The sequence below is a fragment of the Geotrypetes seraphini genome, chromosome 9 (genome assembly GCF_902459505.1).
Source record: "Geotrypetes seraphini chromosome 9, aGeoSer1.1, whole genome shotgun sequence".
In the NCBI taxonomy this organism is placed as follows: domain Eukaryota; kingdom Metazoa; phylum Chordata; class Amphibia; order Gymnophiona; family Dermophiidae; genus Geotrypetes; species Geotrypetes seraphini.
The window spans coordinates 37,578,490-37,598,240 of NC_047092.1; the positions used below are offsets into that span (position 1 = coordinate 37,578,490).

Genomic DNA, 19,751 nt, shown 5'->3' on the forward strand with positions numbered 1-19,751 from the left:
TCTCCTGCCGTCAATCAAGGCCCCCCCAGGCAATGGGAGAGATGTACACGCTCCTGCTGCCAAGCAATGCCCCCCATTACCCTTGGCAGTGGGAGAGATGCCCACTCTCTCCTTCCCTCTGTACCATCCTGTAGAAGAACAAAATGAAATCAATAAATGTATTAAGTCTATGACTAATTGTATGAGATTCTTGCAACATATTTCATATATAATATATTTTCAAGTAACATTGAAAATTGTAAAATGTAAATATTTTTTTTAAATTAAACATTCTAAGAAATTTTATAGCATATAATTCCACCATCCCAGAGTTTTTGTGGCAGTGCTCACATGTGAAGTGAGGTGCCCAAGGTTTATTTTGAACCCCAACAGGCATGCTGAAATATGTCTTGTAGGCATTGCACATCTTAGCAGATGCCTCTAAGGAGTACTTTTTCCCTCTTGATAAATTTGTTGGGTGCATAGCAAAATGCATCTGCCATACCGTAGTAAAATGACCCCTAAGTTTACTCAGCTTGGAATCAATCTGGAATGTTGTGCAAAAAAGGTAAATTTCAAAATATCAGTGTCCTGGTCACAAAAGCAAAGTTTGATGGGAGTGATAACCATTTTCTATACTTTTGTGGCATAGACAATTAAGAGAGAACACACTCGGAAACAAAAATAAAATTTTTGCTAATCAATGAAAATGTTTTCATATCTTTCAAAGACCTTATGTAGCATCTCTGTAAGAAATACCCAAAGGTGTTGCGATAAGGTAAATATATTTACTTAAGACCTGCGTTTGAATGGTTTTGGCAATGTGGGGATCGTTTTTCCTTAAGTTTCCCTGTAAGTGTCTGGTCACCCATGGAGATAATTCAAATATATTTTTTGGATCCTTCACATTTCGAAAGCTTTTTGTGTGTTATGTCTTCAGTAGGTGTTTTAGGGTTAAGATTAGAATTTGAACTCAGCTCTGTAAATGCCTTTAGTTTACTTTATTATGGAGTGTTGGTAACTCTGGATGTTTTCTTCCTAAATGTGGATTAGATGATAATGAAAAAGTGATTTAAGTTTTCCTTATTGATATTTTGTTTCTGTTTCCTGTAATTAAAAAAATAATAATAAAATTGTTCTGTAATGATCTGCATTTTACAATGTGCTGTTAAATTAAAAAAAATGCCTTAAAAACTTATTTTAAAATTTATTTTCCCATTTATTGATTTTGGTCTTTTAATTCCATTATTTTGATTTCTTGCTTTCTGGGCAGCATTCCTGGTTGGCCCAGGGGACACTTAGAACTTCTAAAGTACACTTCTCCCTCCGTATTTGCTGTGATAGGGGATTAACAGAATCGCAAATACAGAAAAGCCGCAAATAACTTTTTCACATGTTATTCACTATTTTCTATTAAAAACCATCATGAATATGGTGAAACTGTGAATAACATGGTGGGAGACCTGGCCTGTTCCTGAAGGAAAGGCAAAACACGGTGAAGAAAGTGCCGGGAATCAGCAATTTTCTCTGTAAACGCTTGGAATCGGAGATTTCTCTATGCAAGCTGAAGTAATTTGGGGAGAGGAGTCAGCAAGCTAAAAACCGTGAATAATCGAAACCGTGAATGCTGAAACCGCAAATACAGAGGGAGAAGTGTACACCCTGTGTGTGTTGCTCATTTGTCAGCAGGATACTTGAAGATGTGCAGCTTGGCCTATTCATCCTCCTCAAGTTTCAAGTTTATTAGGATTTTATATACCGCCTATCAAGGTTATCTAAGCGGTTTTACAATCAGGTACTCAAGCATTTTCCCTATCTGTCCGGGTGGGCTCACAATTTATCTAACGTACCTGGGGCTATGGAGTATTAAGTGACTTGCCCAGGGTCACAAGGAGCAGTGTGGGATTTGAACCCACAACCCCAGGGTGCGGAGGCTGTAGCTTCAACCACCGCGCCACACACTCCTCAATTCTTCAGGTAGCATGGGTTGATATCATGTGCAGGTAGATCTGTAATGCCTTCAGACCATTCTTGGTGTATAATGCAGCTGTTTCAATAAGCAAGTGAAGTGGATGCTGTTTGAGGCCATTTGTTCAAGTCTAAGACCATTTTTTTTTAGCTTCAGAATTGCAGTCCTTTCTGTAATATGAATAAAAGCAAAATCTTTGACTTGCTGCTTATTTTTTTTTCTGAAATTTGCTGTTCAGCTGAGCTGTTGAACATTGTCCTCCGGTTTCAAACTTTGCTACATTCTTTTCCAGTAAATCTTCCCTATTAAAATCATTAGATGGCTCAGGCTTGATATCAAGAACAAGCTGATCTGTAATAGCCATAAGACATTTCTTGCAATTAATGTGCTATTAAAAGCCTTGATTGCAATACATTTGAGCACCCTGTTCTCTGACAGCTGAGAAATAAATTACCACAAAAGCTTTTAGAAAGGACGTGTTCTCAAAACTTGTGGTGTCATAACTGTAATCGATATTTGGCTAGTGCTCAGTCACATTTTCTGTGTAAGTAGCAAGGCAGTCTTGGGGTACCATAAGCATATTATAGTAGGTTATTGTGCATGAGGTCTGACACGAAGCCGCATGAAGCTGACTTTATCAACTGGTTTAACATAAACAGTGTCCTAATATTCTAACATTTACTGTACAGACTGTATAAAATACACATCTACCAGCAGACATTCATAGCACATCTAAATTAGAAATCGGCTAGAAATCAGCTAATGTAATAGTTTATTAACACAGAAATTCTGATGTTTTGCACTTTTGTTCTCTTGCAAGTGAAGATGCTATGCAAAAGAAGAGGACCAATAAAATTTATTTTGCAGAGAACTTTGTGTACAGTATTACTGTGTAGTAGGAATAATGCTGAGGAGAGAGGTTGTACAGTACTTATATTGTAGAATTTGTAAACAAAGCTACAGCCACATTTTGACTTGTTACAACTTGTTCATTAAAAGACATCCACAGGATAGGAGAACAAATCTCCATGATTTCTCTACAATAAGCTTATGTACTTCCTTATACGTACTTTTTTTTTTCTTTATTTATAGAAGGGGGGAAGTGAAAGGGACTTGTATACTGTTTTTTTGCAGTTACACATTCAAAGTGGTTTACATATATACAGGTACTTATTTTGTACTTGGGGCAATGGAGGATTAACTATTGGATTCAATGGGTGCCTGAGAAACAGCTGCTGATTGTGTCAGTTATGTACCGGTGCCGTTTGTAGAATTGTGGCTGTGTGTGTTTTTTTAAACACAGGCGCCTTAAATGTAGGCTAGCATTTTAAAGGCCCGTATTTAAGACGCTAGTCTCACACCTATGGAGGTGCATAGGGACGCTTATGGACACATAAGGCAAACCTCGCCCCACTGGCCTTAGGCTTCCGTAGGCAACCAATATGAAGTTAATTGATGTTTCAGAAAATCAAGCAAGAGCATTGAATTTATGTTTGATTAAATTTCCTAAAGTACCTTTATGATCTTGTATGAGCTTTTCATATAGTCTATGTCTGAGGAGGTGAAGACCCTATTAGAGACTATGGGGCTCATAATCAAAACATTCAAACGTCCAAAATAATAATAATTTTATTCTTATATACTGCCAAAGCCGTGGTAGTTCGAGGCGGTTTACAACAAAGAAGAGCTGGACAATCAGTGAATATAGGTACACAATGTAAGATCATCAAAATACAGGAGAGCATGATACAGAGGTGAGGCATGAGAGAACTTGGGAACAATTCGGTTGGAGATGGAGAGGTAGGGCTTGAGTGCCTAAGTTAGGCAGTCTTGTAAGTTGGCACTTGGATGTTTTTCTCACCAAAATGTCTGTGCCGATAATCAAAACTCATTTCCGGGACATGTTGGGAGGCACGATATGGGCAGGTTTTGGGCAGCTTAGACTTGGACGTCCTGCAGCTATAATCTACCTTGTATACAATTCAACCAACAATTAAAATATTGGAAGTTATTTTGGACCAGCATCTGACTATGGAAAAACAAATAGATGCTGTGATACATAAGGGTTATTACACGCTATGGAAACTGCGTACCATTAAACCTTTTTTTGAGTTTTCTGCTTTTAAACTTCTGGTACAATTTTTATTATTTTAGTCTTTGGTTTATTATAATATTGTGTATTTAACAATTCCAAGAAAGACATGGTTCGACTCATACTGATTCAGAATACAGCGGTTAGAATGATTTACGGTCTTAAAAAATATGATCATGTGACTCCATTTTATTGTGAATTGCATTGGCTGCCAATGGAGGCTCGTGTTTTGTTTAAGTTGGGTTGCTTTTGCTATAAGGTCATGTATGGTACTGCTCCGTTTTATATGGTTAATAGATTCTCTCTAGCATTGTATAAAAATAGTAGAAAGTCTCATGCCTTATTCACCTTTCCGTCAGCACAGGGCTGTAAAAGTAAGAAATTTCTGAACCATACTTTAGCATTCCAAGCAGCTTCACACAACAGATAATTTCGATTGTTATTGCTTGGAGCCTGTTCTTATAAACATTTCAGAACTCAACTGAACACTTACCTCTTTTCAAAATACTTGGTCAAATAATTTCTTTCTGTCATTCTTAAATTGTTTTTAGTTTATAATCTTTTGTAAACTGCGTAGAACTCATGGTTATATGATTAAGAAGTATGATGTTATGTTGTGTCCTGTACAGAACTTAAGAAGTTTCAGGCTAGACTTGTTTTAGAAGCATCTAAATGCCAAAAAGGTGCCCAAACTGCCCCGATGAACACTGGATGGATTAACTATTGACCCCTCCCCCACAAACACACACACTCCCCCAGTGGTCACAAACCCCCCTCCCACCCCACAAACATCTGAATTTAAAAGCCTATACCTGTCGGCAGCATCTCCTATGAGAAAACCTATTAGAGCATCACACAGGTGTCTTGAGTAGGCTAGTGAACTGTAGAGAAGATGGACCCAGACCCATAAATTACTCTACCTACATTTATGGTGGAAAGTTTGAGCCCACTAAAATCCTACTCTAATGCCATGTTAATACCACCTGTACCACCTCAGTTTATATAAGGGCTATTGGAGTGGTAGTCATATAGGTATAGTGGGTTTTGGAGGAGTTTTGGGAGTGGGAGGCTCACTACAACTTTTAAAGGGGTTATGGTGAGATATTTATGTGGCACCCTTTATATGACGTTCACAGCAGTGCCCTCCAAGGTGCCCCACTGCTCTGTTGGCATGTCTATGGGGCCAGTCCATCATAATGCTGATCCTTCCCACATCCAAATGCAGTTCATTTGGAGATTTCCAACTTGGATGATTTTTTGGTCGAAAATAGGGCAGGGCTGTGGAGTCGTTGTCGTAGACATTTTGGGTACCTGGAGTTGGAGTTGTGGGTACCAGAAACTGAGGAGTCTGAGTCGAAGGATTTATCCACCTGAAATAGGGTATAACTTTGGATGTTCTGGTGGTCTAGACATCCCAGCGACCTAGATGTCTAAGTAGATGATTTTCAAAAAATATATATACTTGGTAATCGCCTTCTTTTTGTGCTTCCAATTTGGATATTTTACTTGAAACATCCCCCAATGTTAGGCTAGCTATTTTTCATATCTCTCAGCAAAATTGAAAATGCGTGCATTTAAAAATCATCCTTTATAGCAGTGTTGCTTGTAGTCAAGGTTAGCCCCTCCCCCCTCAGCTGCATTTTAGTTATTTCTTTAGGGGGGCCCCTTTGATGGTCTTGTAGAACCGCTGAGCTAGAGCACCTAATGATTTCTTTTTATTGTTGTAAATGTCATAGTAGTGTAGCTACTATGCTACAGAATTTACTTGAGGAGATGAACTAAATCTGATAAAGTTGCCAACCATGATGACTAAGACAGTATGCCATAAAGGTTGCACTATGCTTCCTGCTTCAATGGTGTTCTGTGGATGCCAAAAGCCTGTACATTTCCTTCTGGAGTACTTTTATCCTCACATAATGTTCTGGACAGTATTGTTCTGGCCTTGGATTGCAAGATTTTTGGGAGCATGACAGGTTGGTTGTTTTGGAGGTTTTTTTGTTTTGTTTTTTTTAAACATTAGAACTACTACTTTTATGTCTTTCTGAAGATCAGGAGAGATATACTATAATCTGGGTAATTGCGAAGTATAACAGAAATGATTTTCCTTTGTTCAAAGGATGATTGTGTGAAAATTGATATTGCCCTTGTACTGAGCAACAGCACAAAAGTGAAATGAGATATTATCCCCTAGAGGAGTACTTGCGTTTTTTGGTTCAAAAAAGGGACTAACTTTATTTTTCTACAATTAAGTTAAATATTGTGACTATATCCACTTGACATCATGTTGAGATCTTTGTTTACACCTTATGTGAGCATGCTATATACAGTCAATTTCTGCATTGTTTAAAAGAATATATTTTCTGTCTTACATTAAAAAGCTGGGCAGTGTCTAAATAAAAAGAAAACATTGCTTTAAGGAGATATGTCCAATTTTATTAAGCCTTGTGGTTTTGGAATCAAAATTTTTTGTTCCTGACCTAAACTATTTACCTTTTTAGCTATAAAAATATGGATTAGAAAAATGTTCTTCGGCATTTTGCAGTAAAATTTTGTAACAGAAACACTTCCTTCTCATTTGTACTTCTAGCTCGGTTGAAGCTAAGGCTAGTGTCTGGAGCCATGAATCTTCTTCATTCACAACTATTCAAGAAATTTTCTCCTATTTGAAATTTTCTCCTATTTTCTCTCCCTCCCCCCCAAAAAAAGCATATTCCTTGTCATCAGCAGCAGATGAATCCAGAGACTTGAATTATCACTATTTACCGGCAGCTGTAGATAGAGAGCATTAAACAGAGCTCTCTCACACAGGATGTCATCAGCCTGTATTCTCTATCTCCAGCAGGAAGATGGATTGTTTCTCACAAGCTTCTGGTTTTCTTTGCTATTGTTCTGTGTTTCTCAGTTCCGTTGAGCTGATGATGTTTAGGCTAAGTGGTGCCTACTTTAGGGAGGTATACTTATTAGCGCCAGTTCCTACTCTTACATTAACTTAAGGAAATGATTAAAAACCCATCTCTTTAAGAAGAATTTTTAGTAACTCTGTTGTTATATTTCCTCTTTTTTTCTCTCTATTTGAATTCCTTTTATAGGATTGTCATTTCACTGAATATGCACAGTTCTCTTTCTTGTAAACCACGCTGAGCTACGAGGTTGTAGCGGTATATTAGGTTATGTTATGTTATTTTTTGAAGGGGCATTCTGTGATTCCTCTTACCTTTTGTCAGCTGGTATTTCTGCATGTAATTATGCTATGTGACTATAACTTTGTGCCTCTATAATATTGAAACCCCCTAATTGACTCTGCTTTCCCCCTTCCTATTCAGTCTGTTAGACCTGTCTTAGACATAGCCCGCAGATATCAAATACAGATTCACTCCTTCGTAGATGACATCTCAGCTGTACCTACCGCTAGGAGAAGCCTGTGATGCCCAGATTACAAAACTTCTAAACTGCCTCTCAAATCAAAAACTAGATGTCTGTCAACAAACTACAACTAAATACCACCAAGAAGGAACTCCTTTGGATCCGCAAAGAACGCTGCGACTGTGCTTGTCCCTCTGTGCTGGGACTCAACTACTATAACTGCGAGAGACCAGGTGCGCAACCTAGGAATACACCTTGAAGGCAAACTGTCACTTTACGACCATATCTCCCAGGTGTCTGAAAAGTGGTTGTGACGCTTGAGTCAGGCATATTGTACCCCAAAACATGGTACTGTGTTGGGTCTGAACTTCTGTGGATTCACACAATAAACTAATTCATTTATTTATTCTCCTGGCTCTTCATTGGAGGTCCCACTGTTTTAGGTAATTGGCATTATTTCAGTTCATTCATTGTACCATGTCAATGAAAACTGTGGAATTTTCAAGTGTAGAACTCCGAGCCATCATGAAGTTCCTATTCCTGCAGAAGAAAAACTCCACAAGAAAACCATGAATATATGATACAAACACTGAGTGACAAATGCCTATTGTACTCCACAGAGAAGAAGTGGTATGCAAACTTACAACATGGGGATTTCGAGACTGAAGATGCAGCAAGGTCTGGGAGGCCTCAAATTGTGTCAACTCTTGAAATTGTTGATCATGTCCGTGACCTGATTTTGGCAGATTGGCGAATATCAGCTAAAATAATTGTTGAGACACTACAAAAATCCAGGGAATGTGTTGGGTTTATAATCCTTGAGCAGCTATGTATGCAGAAGCTGTTAGCCAAGCGGATGCCCAAATGTTTGAATGCTAATGAGAAACAACGTCGAGTGACCAATTCCAAGTTGATTTTGCAGCATTTTCAACGAGCTGGTGCCAACGTTTTAGAATAGATAGTTAAGCAATGTCAAATGAAACATGGTTACACCACTATGATCCTAAGGCAAAACAGCAGTCCATGCAATGGCGACACTCAGGTTCTCCAAAGATGAGGAAATTCAAGACCCAAAAGTCCTCAGTTAAGGTCATGGTCACAGTGCTGTGCCGATTAAAAGAGGCATTGAAAGAAAGGAGAGGGAAGCTGCGGAAAGGAGGTTTTCTTTTTGAAAGGCAACACACCTGCTCACAAGGCTGGTAAAATGATGGATGTTTTGACGCAGTTGAGGTTTCAGTACATAGACCAGGGGTTGACAACCTTTTTACAGCAAAGAGTCAATTGATCCAAAATGTTTGACCAAAGATTTACAAAGAGCCACAAGTTGTAGCTTTTCTCCCTTCCAACCTCTTGCAGGTTTCTACACCTCTCATCTGCCCCTCCCCAAACCTATAGCTAAGGTTCTACCTCCTAAGCCTATGATTTCCCCAACCCCCAGGGCCTACTGAGGTACCTGGTGGTCCAGTGGGAGTCTTTGTGGCAGGATGGCAGCCTTCTAAAATGGCTGCTACGACCTCTTGCAGCAGCTTGCGGTACTGCAGGAAATGCCGCAAACAGCTGCAAGAGGTTGCAGCACCTATTTTAGAAGTCAGCCATGAGGAGGCAGGAATTGAGAGGGCTGTGCTCCTGTCACAAAGACCCCCGCTGGACCACCAAGTACCTCGGTAGGCCCAAGGGGATGGATTGTGGGGTTGGGAGGGAAATTAAAGGGTCGTGGCCTGGAGAGCTGCAGCTAAATGCAAGAAGAGCCGCATATTTCTGACCCTTGGCATAAATTATCCACCCTACTTGCCAGATCTTGCACAATCTGGCTATTTTCTGTTTCCAAACCTTAAAAAGAGTTTGAAAGGGCAACCATTTTTGAGTGATTTAGAGGTGATTGCAGCAGCGGAGCAGTTTTTTAGTGACCAGACGTCGAGGTATTTTTTACAAGGGTTACAGAAACTTCAGAGAAATGTGCCTAGTGTGTTGAACTTATGAGTGAATTTATGGAATATCTTCTAAGTTTCCTGGGTCAATGTCATTCCCTGCTTGGTTGGACTGAGAACTTTTCAGCACCTGTGCCTCTCCTGGATTCTCCCTTTTATCATTTCCCAGGTGTGGATCCTGGTGTCAGTTTCTTGCTAATCTGGTGAGCTGTATTTGTGAATATATTGGAACATAGTATTGAAATGTTCAAGTTCAGCAGGGCACCACAATATAGGTTTAATTCAGAGTTTTTCTTAAATCACCTCTGGACTATATAGTCTAAATAGGCTTCAGTGGATTGATAACACAAAAATCATGATCAATTCAGTGAATGTTATTGCAAATTAATTTAAATATTTCAGTGGTCTCAACAATCATAATAATGCTTATCAAAAATAGATCAAATCCTAATCTTTCAAGTTAACATTTCATTCGGCTAGAGGACTGTTGTTCCGACATAGGCACTATGTTTTGATACTCCTGTATCAAGGAATCCCCCTAAAAGAGAAAACATTTTATTAAAATGTTATGATGTCACATTTCTTCAAAGCAAACTTAACTTAACTGCTAGGGGTGCACAATTTAGGCCCTCGCCAGGCCAGGTTTTCAGGATTTCCCAAATGAATATGAATGAGATCAATATGCATACAATGGAAGCAGTGCAGGCAAATAGATCTCATGCAAATTCACTGGGGAAATCCTGAAAACCCGACTGGATTCGGCCCTCGAGGGCCAGAGTTGTGCACCCCTGGTCTATGCCATTACATTAATCGCCATCCCCATCATCCATGCAGTTTATTTCAAGCAAAGATGACAGTGGCATCCTGAACTTCATCACCACCTGATGATTATCCACCAATCCCAGAGTTACTTTGTAACCAGAGAAAGATTAAAGTTAAACCAGCGTCATGCAGGCTTGGAATTCAATCCATAAGGTGACACTGAATTAAGTTGTCTGTGGCCTGTTGAGAGGAACTCGAAGTCTTATGCTGGCCTTGGAATCTCGCCTACTTCTCCTTTATGTAGAAGTGGAAGAATGGCCTAATGGTTAGAACTGCTGCCTCAGTACCCTGAGGTTGATTTAATCATTTAGCTGTTTGATGGGGACCTTATAGATTTTGGAGGGCATTTTGTCCTTTAGTTGGTTTGTTAGAGTAATACTGAATTGGGAATTTTCCACATTGCCTTATAAGGCATTCTATCTGCTGGCACCCAAGCATAAGCCACAAGTTTAGATTAGATTCATTTGTTGGACTGAAGGAGAGAAAATTAGCAGGTAAGAACTAAAATTAGCAGGTAAGAACTAATTTCTACTTTAGTTCATCGTGGCAATAATCCTAGGGACTACTTCTAGAACTTGCAGTTGTGCAGCTAGTAGGTATCACATTAGACAATGATTCATGGAGAGGAAGAGCTGACTCTGGTATCAGGTTAGGGATCTTCTTCTTGGCAGTATACAGCATTAGTCACCAGGCCAGTCTAAGATGCCTGAACTTAAAAGTACAATTGTATAAGCCTAGTTAATGAGGCACTTTGGAATTTGTTGCTATAATCAATATTAGCATTGCTTATACTGTTCTGCTTTGAAAGAAATGTGCAAATGCTTAAGTTTATCACATAGGCTAAAATATTATTCATATTTTTGACATTGCTTAACATTACATTTATATATATTTTTTAATCTTAACAGAGGAGGAGCTCAGGAAGCTTAGGGAGGAGACAAACGCTGAAACACTAAAACAAGAATTGGAAAAAGAACGGAACAGGAGACTGGAATTAGAACACAAAATCAATGAAATACTTAAAGCAAGGTAAAGAGTTTTGAATGAAAATATAGCTAAATTGAAACGTCATTGGAGTGTTAAGGATTCCTTCAGCAAATGTAGTACCAGAGCTGTGTTGTTTTTTAAATCTTCTGTGCTTTGTGGACTTGCAGGAGGAATATTAAAGGAAATGTGCTTCTGCAGAAAGATCTATAAAGCCTTACCTTTGGAAGATGAGAACAGGGATTTTAATCTAATCTAATCTAGTCTTTGATTTATATACCGGGTCATCTCCCAACGGAGCTCAACTTGGTTTACAAGTAAAGACCAGAGAAATGAGAACAAAAGGCATAAGAGGAAATAAGTATTGTAGAGCAATTAATTCGTTGAATCTTTAGGTAGATTGTTCAGGTATTGTGTAAATAATAAAAGTTTTTAGGACTTCGAAATTGTTGTAACTGACCTATCAATCTGACAGTCAGGAAGCCCGTTCCAAGTTTCTACCAGTTTGTAAGCGAAAGATTTACTGTTTCTTGGCCAATTTAATTCCTTTAAAGGAAGGGCAGAGTACTTTATATCTCTGTGTATTCCTTGAATAGCAAGATCTCAGTGTATTTCAATATAAAGGGACCAGAAGGCCGAATATCCCATAAAGAAGCTTAAAAATGACAAGCACATTTAAACTGGATCCTAAAACGGATTGGGAGCCAATGAAGCCTTCTCAACAGAGGGGAGACATGATCGTACTTTCTCTTCCTAAAGATGAGTTTGGCTGCCATATTCTCTACTAGCTGGAGTCTTCTTAAACTACCCTGTTTAATACCTAGATATACAGAATTACAATAATCCAACTGGGCAAGCACAATAGACTGTACCAACACTGAAAAATGGTCTTGATGAAACAATGATCTAACTTTTCTCAGCATACGTAGACAAAAAAAACACTTTTTTACCAAAAAATTTATCTATTCGTGAAATGCGAGTGATGAGTCTAGGATAATACCCAGAACTCTGGAAGATAAATCTATCTGTAACAAAATACCTGTTTTTAGTGTAACAACGACACTAAATCTAATCTTGGCCCAATCCAAAGTAGTTTAGTTTTGGCAGCGTTCAATTTCATTTGAATGGACAACGCCCATATTTGAAGTTTAGAAATGCAACAGTCTATACTTGAAACTAAGTTACTGAGATCGAGATTGACTTCCAGTAAAATAAGAATATCGTCTGCGAAGGTAAACATAGTCTCTACAGATGTGAGACAAAAGTTTTTCAGTGAGGTCATGTAAATACTAAACAGAATCGGTGACAAGGGGGAACCCTGTGGTACTCCACAGCTCGGCTTTCATGAAGAGGATGTCACATCCTCCGAATATTATCTCTCGTAAGATCATAGTGATAAGAATTTACTGAACCAATTCATAACTACTTGATTTAAGCCAATATCTGATAACATACGGATCAAGATATCATGATGGATGATATAGAATGCAGCTGACAAATCAAATTGCAGGAGTATTGCATATTTGGCTTTTACCCATTGAGCTATAGCAGCTTCCATTCAGGTGGCTCTTCGTGCCCTGTGATAAGATACCTTAGGGATCTCCTAAGGTATGATCTCCTCAGGTATCATATCACAATCACCTGAAAGAAAGCAGCTCAGTGGTTTAGTGCACTGCTTTCATTGTCCAAAGTTCATGGATTTGAATCCCAAGTATGGTCAGCTCCCCCAGCACATATCACTATTTTAATTGTGGCATTCTATCTTCCAGCTAGAATGCCACACTTGATGGCTCACAATGAGGTTACCATTGTGCAGCTGGAGGCCTCCATTTGCACTACAAACCATGCTGAAGTCTGTATCTTTTTTTTTCTCCTTTTTTTAACCTTTTGGAAATGAAGTTATCTATGCAATATATATATATTTTCATGTGCTTTGCTTGCTTAATTATTAATGCAGCTCTTTCAAGAATTAGCTCATTGCAGCACTTTTTAGTCAGAATAAAAGGGTAGCTTTTGAGCAAAAAATATAAAGCTATCTTTTTCATATGCTCTGCTTCAATTAATGGATCTTTTCCTATAATTAGCAAATAACATTGCATGCAAGTTTTGCATGCAATATCTTTGTATTCATGCCCTGTTTGTGGTGTATTATTAAATGCATTTTGAGCTTAATAAAGCAAAAATAAAAGCCTATTTAGTGAAACGCATTGGGGACGTTCAAAGCTCGCCTAAGTTCAGTCCACCTAACTCACGTCTGTCGATCGCCCAAACTACACTCAGAAGTAGACTTGCTGTACAATTGCTGTGGAGCTTGTTAGCTCACTCTGTGGCACACTGGATAGACCTACAGTCTTCTACCCTGACATTGCTGGTTCAAATCCTGCTCCCTGTGACAGAAGAGAAATTAAAAAAAAAAAAAAATCTGATTAAAAATATAAACTATACTAGTGTCAGCATTTCACTTCATACAGTTTTATTGAAAAACAACATAAAATTGCCATTCTAATAACATCATAATAATGAAACAACAACGTTGTAAACGTTCTTCTGGATGTCTAACTTCCGCCTAAAATGCGATTCTCTAAAGCATATCTACAAATTTGGACGTCTAACTTGCGCTGAGTGCAATTCTGTAAAGGACGTCTAATTTTTGTAAAATCGCGCCTATGGGGATGTCCAAACCACGCCTAACTTTAGTTGCACTATACAGAATCAGGGCCTTAATCTCTTGCTGAAGTTGAATGGTAACCTCTGGTACACAAAGTTCTGTGGGGCTCCTTCAGCACCAGCAGACGAGAGCCATAGAATTTTTGTCTTTGCAACATTTAGGCTTAGGCAATTTGCCGTTATCCACAATTTGATTTCATCCATATAGTGCGATAGCATTCTATCTGCAACCTATCTGCAACCTATCTGCAGGAAATTCAAAGAAAAATTGCAGATCTGCATAAATTCAATATTGTAACCCAATGTCTGAAAGCAATTTCCCAATTGGTGATGAGAATAAATTAAATAGCATTACAGACAAAGAATAGCCTTGTGGCACTCCACGTTACAAAGAAAGAAATTCAGAGCGATCATCTCCATTAGCCACACAAAATGATCTATTGCTAAAAAAAGAATGGAACCACTTTAATACATTTCCTGCAATCCCAAATCCATGTAACATATATATTTGAATATAGGACAAGATTTTGGGGCCAAATAAATGGCCCAAAAATGGGGGTCTATGTCCTATGGTCATCACCCAGTGACCACCTGACATGCTCCCGGACTTGCTGCAGGCCTGCTGTTAGGCCGGGATAGGAGGGATGTCTCCCATCTCGGCTGATACTTTCAATTTTTTACCCCCCTCCCTCCCTCGCATACTTTTTCCCTAGTGGTCCAGCAGTGTATCCCACGCTGAGCCCCTTCAGCTGATCTTGCAGCCAGTAGCCAGTGGCGCACCTGGGCCGTCATGCAGGAGCGAGCTTTTTGAGCTCCCGTCTGGCTTTGCGCTGCTCCCTGAAATGCTGCCGCCAGTTCTCGCAGGACTCGTGGTTCTCAAGGCAGCCATTCAGGGAGTGGCGCAGGGCTGGGTGGGAGCTTGAAAAGCGTGCTTCTGCGTGTTGACCCAGATGTGCTGCAGGTTGCAGACAGCAAGATCGGTAGGGATCAGCACGGGATACACCACTGGACCACCAGGGAAAAGGTATGCTGGGGATGGGGGAGTGTAAAAAATAGTTAGTATCAGCCAGGACAGGAGACAGAAGGGATTCCTCCTGTCCCCGCCTACCACTAGACAACTAGAGGGGGAAGAGGGTACAGGGAAGGAAGGTGGGACAGGGTGCAGAGCCTGGCAGGGAATGAGGGGGGCTGGGTGCAGAGCCCGGAAGGGAGGGGGGCTGGGTTCAGAGCCTGGTAGGGAAGGGAGATGAATGTAGAGCCTGGCAGGGAGGGAAGGGGGCTGGTGCAGAACTTGGCAGGGAGGGGGACTGAGTGCAGAATCTGGCAGGGGAGGGGACACTGGGTGCAGATCCTGGCAGGGCATTTGAATATTAAGCCCAGTCTTATTTTTAAGCCAACTATTTTTCCTCCTTATATTTCTGACTTTTATTTGAGTATATATGGTAATCTCTCTAAAAGAACCTCGTGATCTGCAGTATCAAAGGCAGATGCAACATCAAGGGAGACTAACAGGTAGTGTTTATCCTTATCTAATTCCCTTGTGAATCTCATCACAGAGGGTCAACAAAAGCAGCTCAGTGCTTTGATTCTTTCGAAAGCAAAATTGAAATTCATCTAGGCACCCTTGTTCTATCACATAATTCTCCAACTGCTGTGAACAATTCTTTCTAAGACCTTTGACATAAATCTTAAATCTTAAATTTGAGATAGGACGAAAATTTTCCTTTTTAGTAACATCCAAGGCAGAATTCGTCACAAGTGATGAGATCACCGATTGTTTCAGCTGTTCCGGGACTTTGCCGACAGGCTATACGCAGGAAATGAAGACGGGAAACTGACAAGGTTGAAAGTCAGTCTAGAAGAGGTATGCAGGCAGATTGCCCTAAGTACTTGGTTTCTGATTTTAATTTGGATAGTTCTATTAGGTCTACACGTAGAATTCATATGTTCATCTATCCAATAATAAAGGCTTGCCGTTATAAAAGATTCCTGGACAGAACTCTTGCTTTCCAGGCAGGTAAATGGAACGATTGGCTGGGTAACATTATTATGCATTCCTCATCCTACTTTAGTTTTAGAAAATTAGTAAAAACTAAACTGTTTAATCGATTTGTAACCTAAGAATTTTATAGTTTTTACTTCTTCTATTCTGTATGCTTATATTTGATAACTTTACATTGTAACTTTTCTCTGATTGTCCAGCACCTCTTTTTGTAAACCGCCTCAAACTATTATGGCTTTGGCGGTATATAAGAATAAAATTATTATTGATATGCTTAAAAACGATAAATCCCCAGGACCGGATGGCATCCATCTGAGGGTAATCAAGGGGCTATAGCTGAACTGCTTCAACTAATAGCCAATCTGTCGATCAAATCGGGAAGGATTCAGGACGACTGGAAAGTGGTGAATGTTACACTGACCTTCAAGAAAGGTTTGAAGGGAGATCTGGGAAACTACAGACCAGTGAGTCTGACCTCGGTACCGGGAAAGATGGTAGAGGCGCTGATAAAGGACCGCATCATTGATTACCTTGACGGACACAATCTGATGAGGATCAGCCAGCATGGCTTCGGCAAGGGAAGATCTTGCTTGATGAACTTGCTGCACTTCTTCGAGAGAGTAAACAAGCAGATAGACAAGGGCAAGTCAGTTGACAATGTATATCTGGATTTTCAGAAGGCATTCGACAAGGTCCTGCATGAACAACTACTTAGAAAAATTGTGAGCCATGGAATTGAGGGTGGAATACTCACATGGATTAAAAACTAGCTGGCGGATAGGAAACAGAGTGGGGGTAAATGATCAATACGCGGACTGGAAAAGCATCACGAGTGGAGTGCCGCAGGGTTCGGTGCTTAGACCCGTGCTCTTCAACATATTTATAAACAACATGGAAATTGGTACGACGAGTGAGGTGATTAAATTTGCGGACGATAACAAAGTTTTTCAGAATAGTGAAGATGCAGGAGGATTGTGAAGACCTGCAACGTGACATAAACATGCTCGAGAAATGGGCTGCGACATGGCAAATGAGGTTTAACGTGGATAAGTGTAAGGTGATGCATGTCGGTAACAAAAATCTTATACACAAATACAGGATGTCCAGTGCAGTGCTTGGAGAGACCCTCAGGAAATAGACTTGGGAGTACTGGTTGACAAGTAGATGAAGCTGTGCGGTGGTGGCGAAATGGGCGAACAGAATGCTAGGAATGATTAAGAAGGGGATTACGAACAGATTGGAGAAGGTTAGCATGCCGCTGTACCGGACCATGGTACGCCCCCACCTGGAATACTGCATCCAGCACTGGTCGCCGTACATGAAGAAGGGTCCAGAGAAGAGCGACTAAAATGATTAAGGGGCTGGACAAGTTGCCGTACTGCGAGAGGTTAGAGAAACTAGTCCTCTTCTGCCTTGAAAAGAGGAGGCTGAGAGGGGACATGATCGAAACATTCAAGATAATGAAGGGAATAGACTTAGTAGATAGAGACAGGTTGTTCACCCTCTCCAAGGTAGAGAGAATGAGAGGGCATTCTCTAAAGTTAAAAGGGGATAGATTCCATACAAACATAAGGAAGTTCTTCTTCACCCAGAGAGTGGTGGAAAACTGGAATGCTCTTCCGGAGGCTGTTATAGGGGAAAATACCCTTCAGGGATTCAAGACAAAGTTAGACAAGTTCCTGCTGAACCGGAATGTAGGGCACTGGTCTTTGACCTAAGGGCCGCCGTGAGAGCGGACTGCTGGGCACGATGGACCACTGGTCTGACCCAGCAGCAGCAATTCTTATGTTCAATGACTGACACTATGTATCAGAGTGAAGGAGCAACTTCAGCTTTCAGTGTGTTAAGCACCAGAGAGGCACATGGGTTCAGGGGACCATTAGATGGACTAGCATATTCTATAGCTTCAGTTACTTGTTCAAACTCTACTGCCAAAAAGCCAGTCCACACCTTTGTCACACCTATGCAAGCAGAAACTCCCATTGATTGAGTCACTGAGTTTATCACATTTTGTTTAGACAAAAAATAATTAGCAAACTCCTCACATGTGGGAAATGTGCTCTTATCAACTACTGGTGATGTTAACAATAAAACCCAAAAACTACTGGTGATGTTCACAATAAAACAAGGGAAGGATTCAACTAGTCTGCAGTAAGAAGTCAGGCGATGAAAACCAAAGGAAAAAACTGCAGAGATATATACAAAGCACAGGATCTTTTGAAGTAAATGCAATGTAGTGATCCCAATGTTGGTTCTCCTATATGAAGATGCAGGACCTGACACAGTCCATGTTTTGGAGAAACACTCCTTCAGGGGTTTGGAATGGAAAGAATCTCATAGGTGGAAAACCATGGGTGTCAAAACAGCATACACCAAGAGCAACAAACATAGAAACATAGAAATAGACGGCAGATAAGGGCCAAGGCCCATCCAGTCTGCCCACCTTAATGTCCCTCCCCTACCTTCGCCCTGTGAATAGATCCCTCCCCTACCTTCGCCCTGTGAATAGATCCCATGTGACGATCCCATTTGGCCTTAAAATCAGGCACGCTGCTGGCCTCGATCACATGCAGTGGAAGACTATTCCAACGATCAACCACCCTTTCTGTGAAAAAGAATTTCCTGGTGTCAGCTTGTAGTTTCCCTCCCCTAATTTTCCACGGATGCCCTCTTGTTGTCGTGGGACCCTTGAAAAGGAAGATATCTTCCTCCGTCTCTATGCGGCCCGAGAGATACTTGAACGTCTCGATCATGTCCCCCCTCTCTCTGCGCTCCTCGAGTGAGTATAGCTGCAATTTGTTTAGCCGTTCCTCGTATGGGAGATCCTTGAGTCCTGAGACCATCCGGGTGGCCATTCTCTGAACCGACTCCAGTCTCAGCATATCCTTGCGATAATGTGGCCTCCAGATTGCACACAGTATTCCAGATGGGGCCTCACCATGGATCTATACAATGGCATAATGACTTCCGGCTTTCGGCTGACGAAACCCCTGCGTATGCAACCTATGACTTGTCTTGCTTTGGATGAAGCTTGCTCCACTTGATTGGCAGCCTTCATGCCCTCACTGACGATCACCCCTAGGTCACGTTCTGCTTCAGTTCTTGTTAGGATCTCGCCATTTAGGGTGTAAGTTTTACATGGATTTTGGCTGCCCAGGTGCATAACTTTGCATTTTTTGGCATTGAAGCTGAGTTGCCAGGACCTAGACCAGCGCTCCAGTAGGAGTAGGTCGTGCATCATGTTGTCGGGCATTGAAACATCATCTATTGTGCATTTGCCCACTACATTACTTAGTTTGGCGTCATCGGCGAATAATGTTATTTTACCCCGAAGCCCTTCTGCCAAGTCCCTTATAAAGATGTTGAATAGGATTGGGCCCAAGACCGAGCCCTGTGGCACTCCACTGATCACCTCCGTCATTTCAGAGGGTGTGCCGTTCACCACCACCCTTTGAAGCCTACTTCCAAGCCAGTTCCCAACCCATTTCATCAATGTGTCGCCTAATCCTATAGAACTCATCTTGCTCAGCAACCTGCGGTGTGGTACGCTATCGAATGCTTTGCTAAAGTCCAGGTACACGATGTCCAGGGACTCCCCAATATCTAGCTTCCCCGTCACCCAGTCAAAGAAGCTGATCAGGTTGGATTGGCACGATCTCCCTTTTGTAAATCCATGTTGACGGGGATCCCGTAGATTCTCCTCATCCAGGATCTTATCCAATTGGTGTTTTATTAGAGTTTCCATTAGTTTGCTTACTATCGATGTTAGACTCACTGGTCTGTAGTTTGCTGTCTCCATCTTGGAGCCTTTCTTGTGGAGTGGAATGACGTTAGCCGTCCTCCAGTCTGACGGGACGCTGCCTTTCCTAAGGGAGAGGTTGAAGAGCTTGGACAGTGGCTCCGCCAGGACATCACACAGCTCCCTTAGCACCCTGGGGTGTAGGT

General features: G+C 40.8%; 1 protein-coding gene across 6 annotated transcripts in view; it reads left to right on the plus strand.

Annotated features, from left to right (window-relative positions):
* The window catches only part of GRAMD4 (GRAM domain containing 4), a 148,146-nt gene that overhangs the window by 43,308 nt on the left and 85,087 nt on the right, over positions 1-19,751 (plus strand). For all 6 annotated transcript variants that reach the window (XM_033958091.1, XM_033958094.1, XM_033958095.1 and 3 more), the window contains one exon: positions 11,062-11,182. In XM_033958091.1, the coding sequence (XP_033813982.1) occupies positions 11,062-11,182 (121 nt within the window). The remainder of the gene's footprint in view (positions 1-11,061; positions 11,183-19,751) is intronic.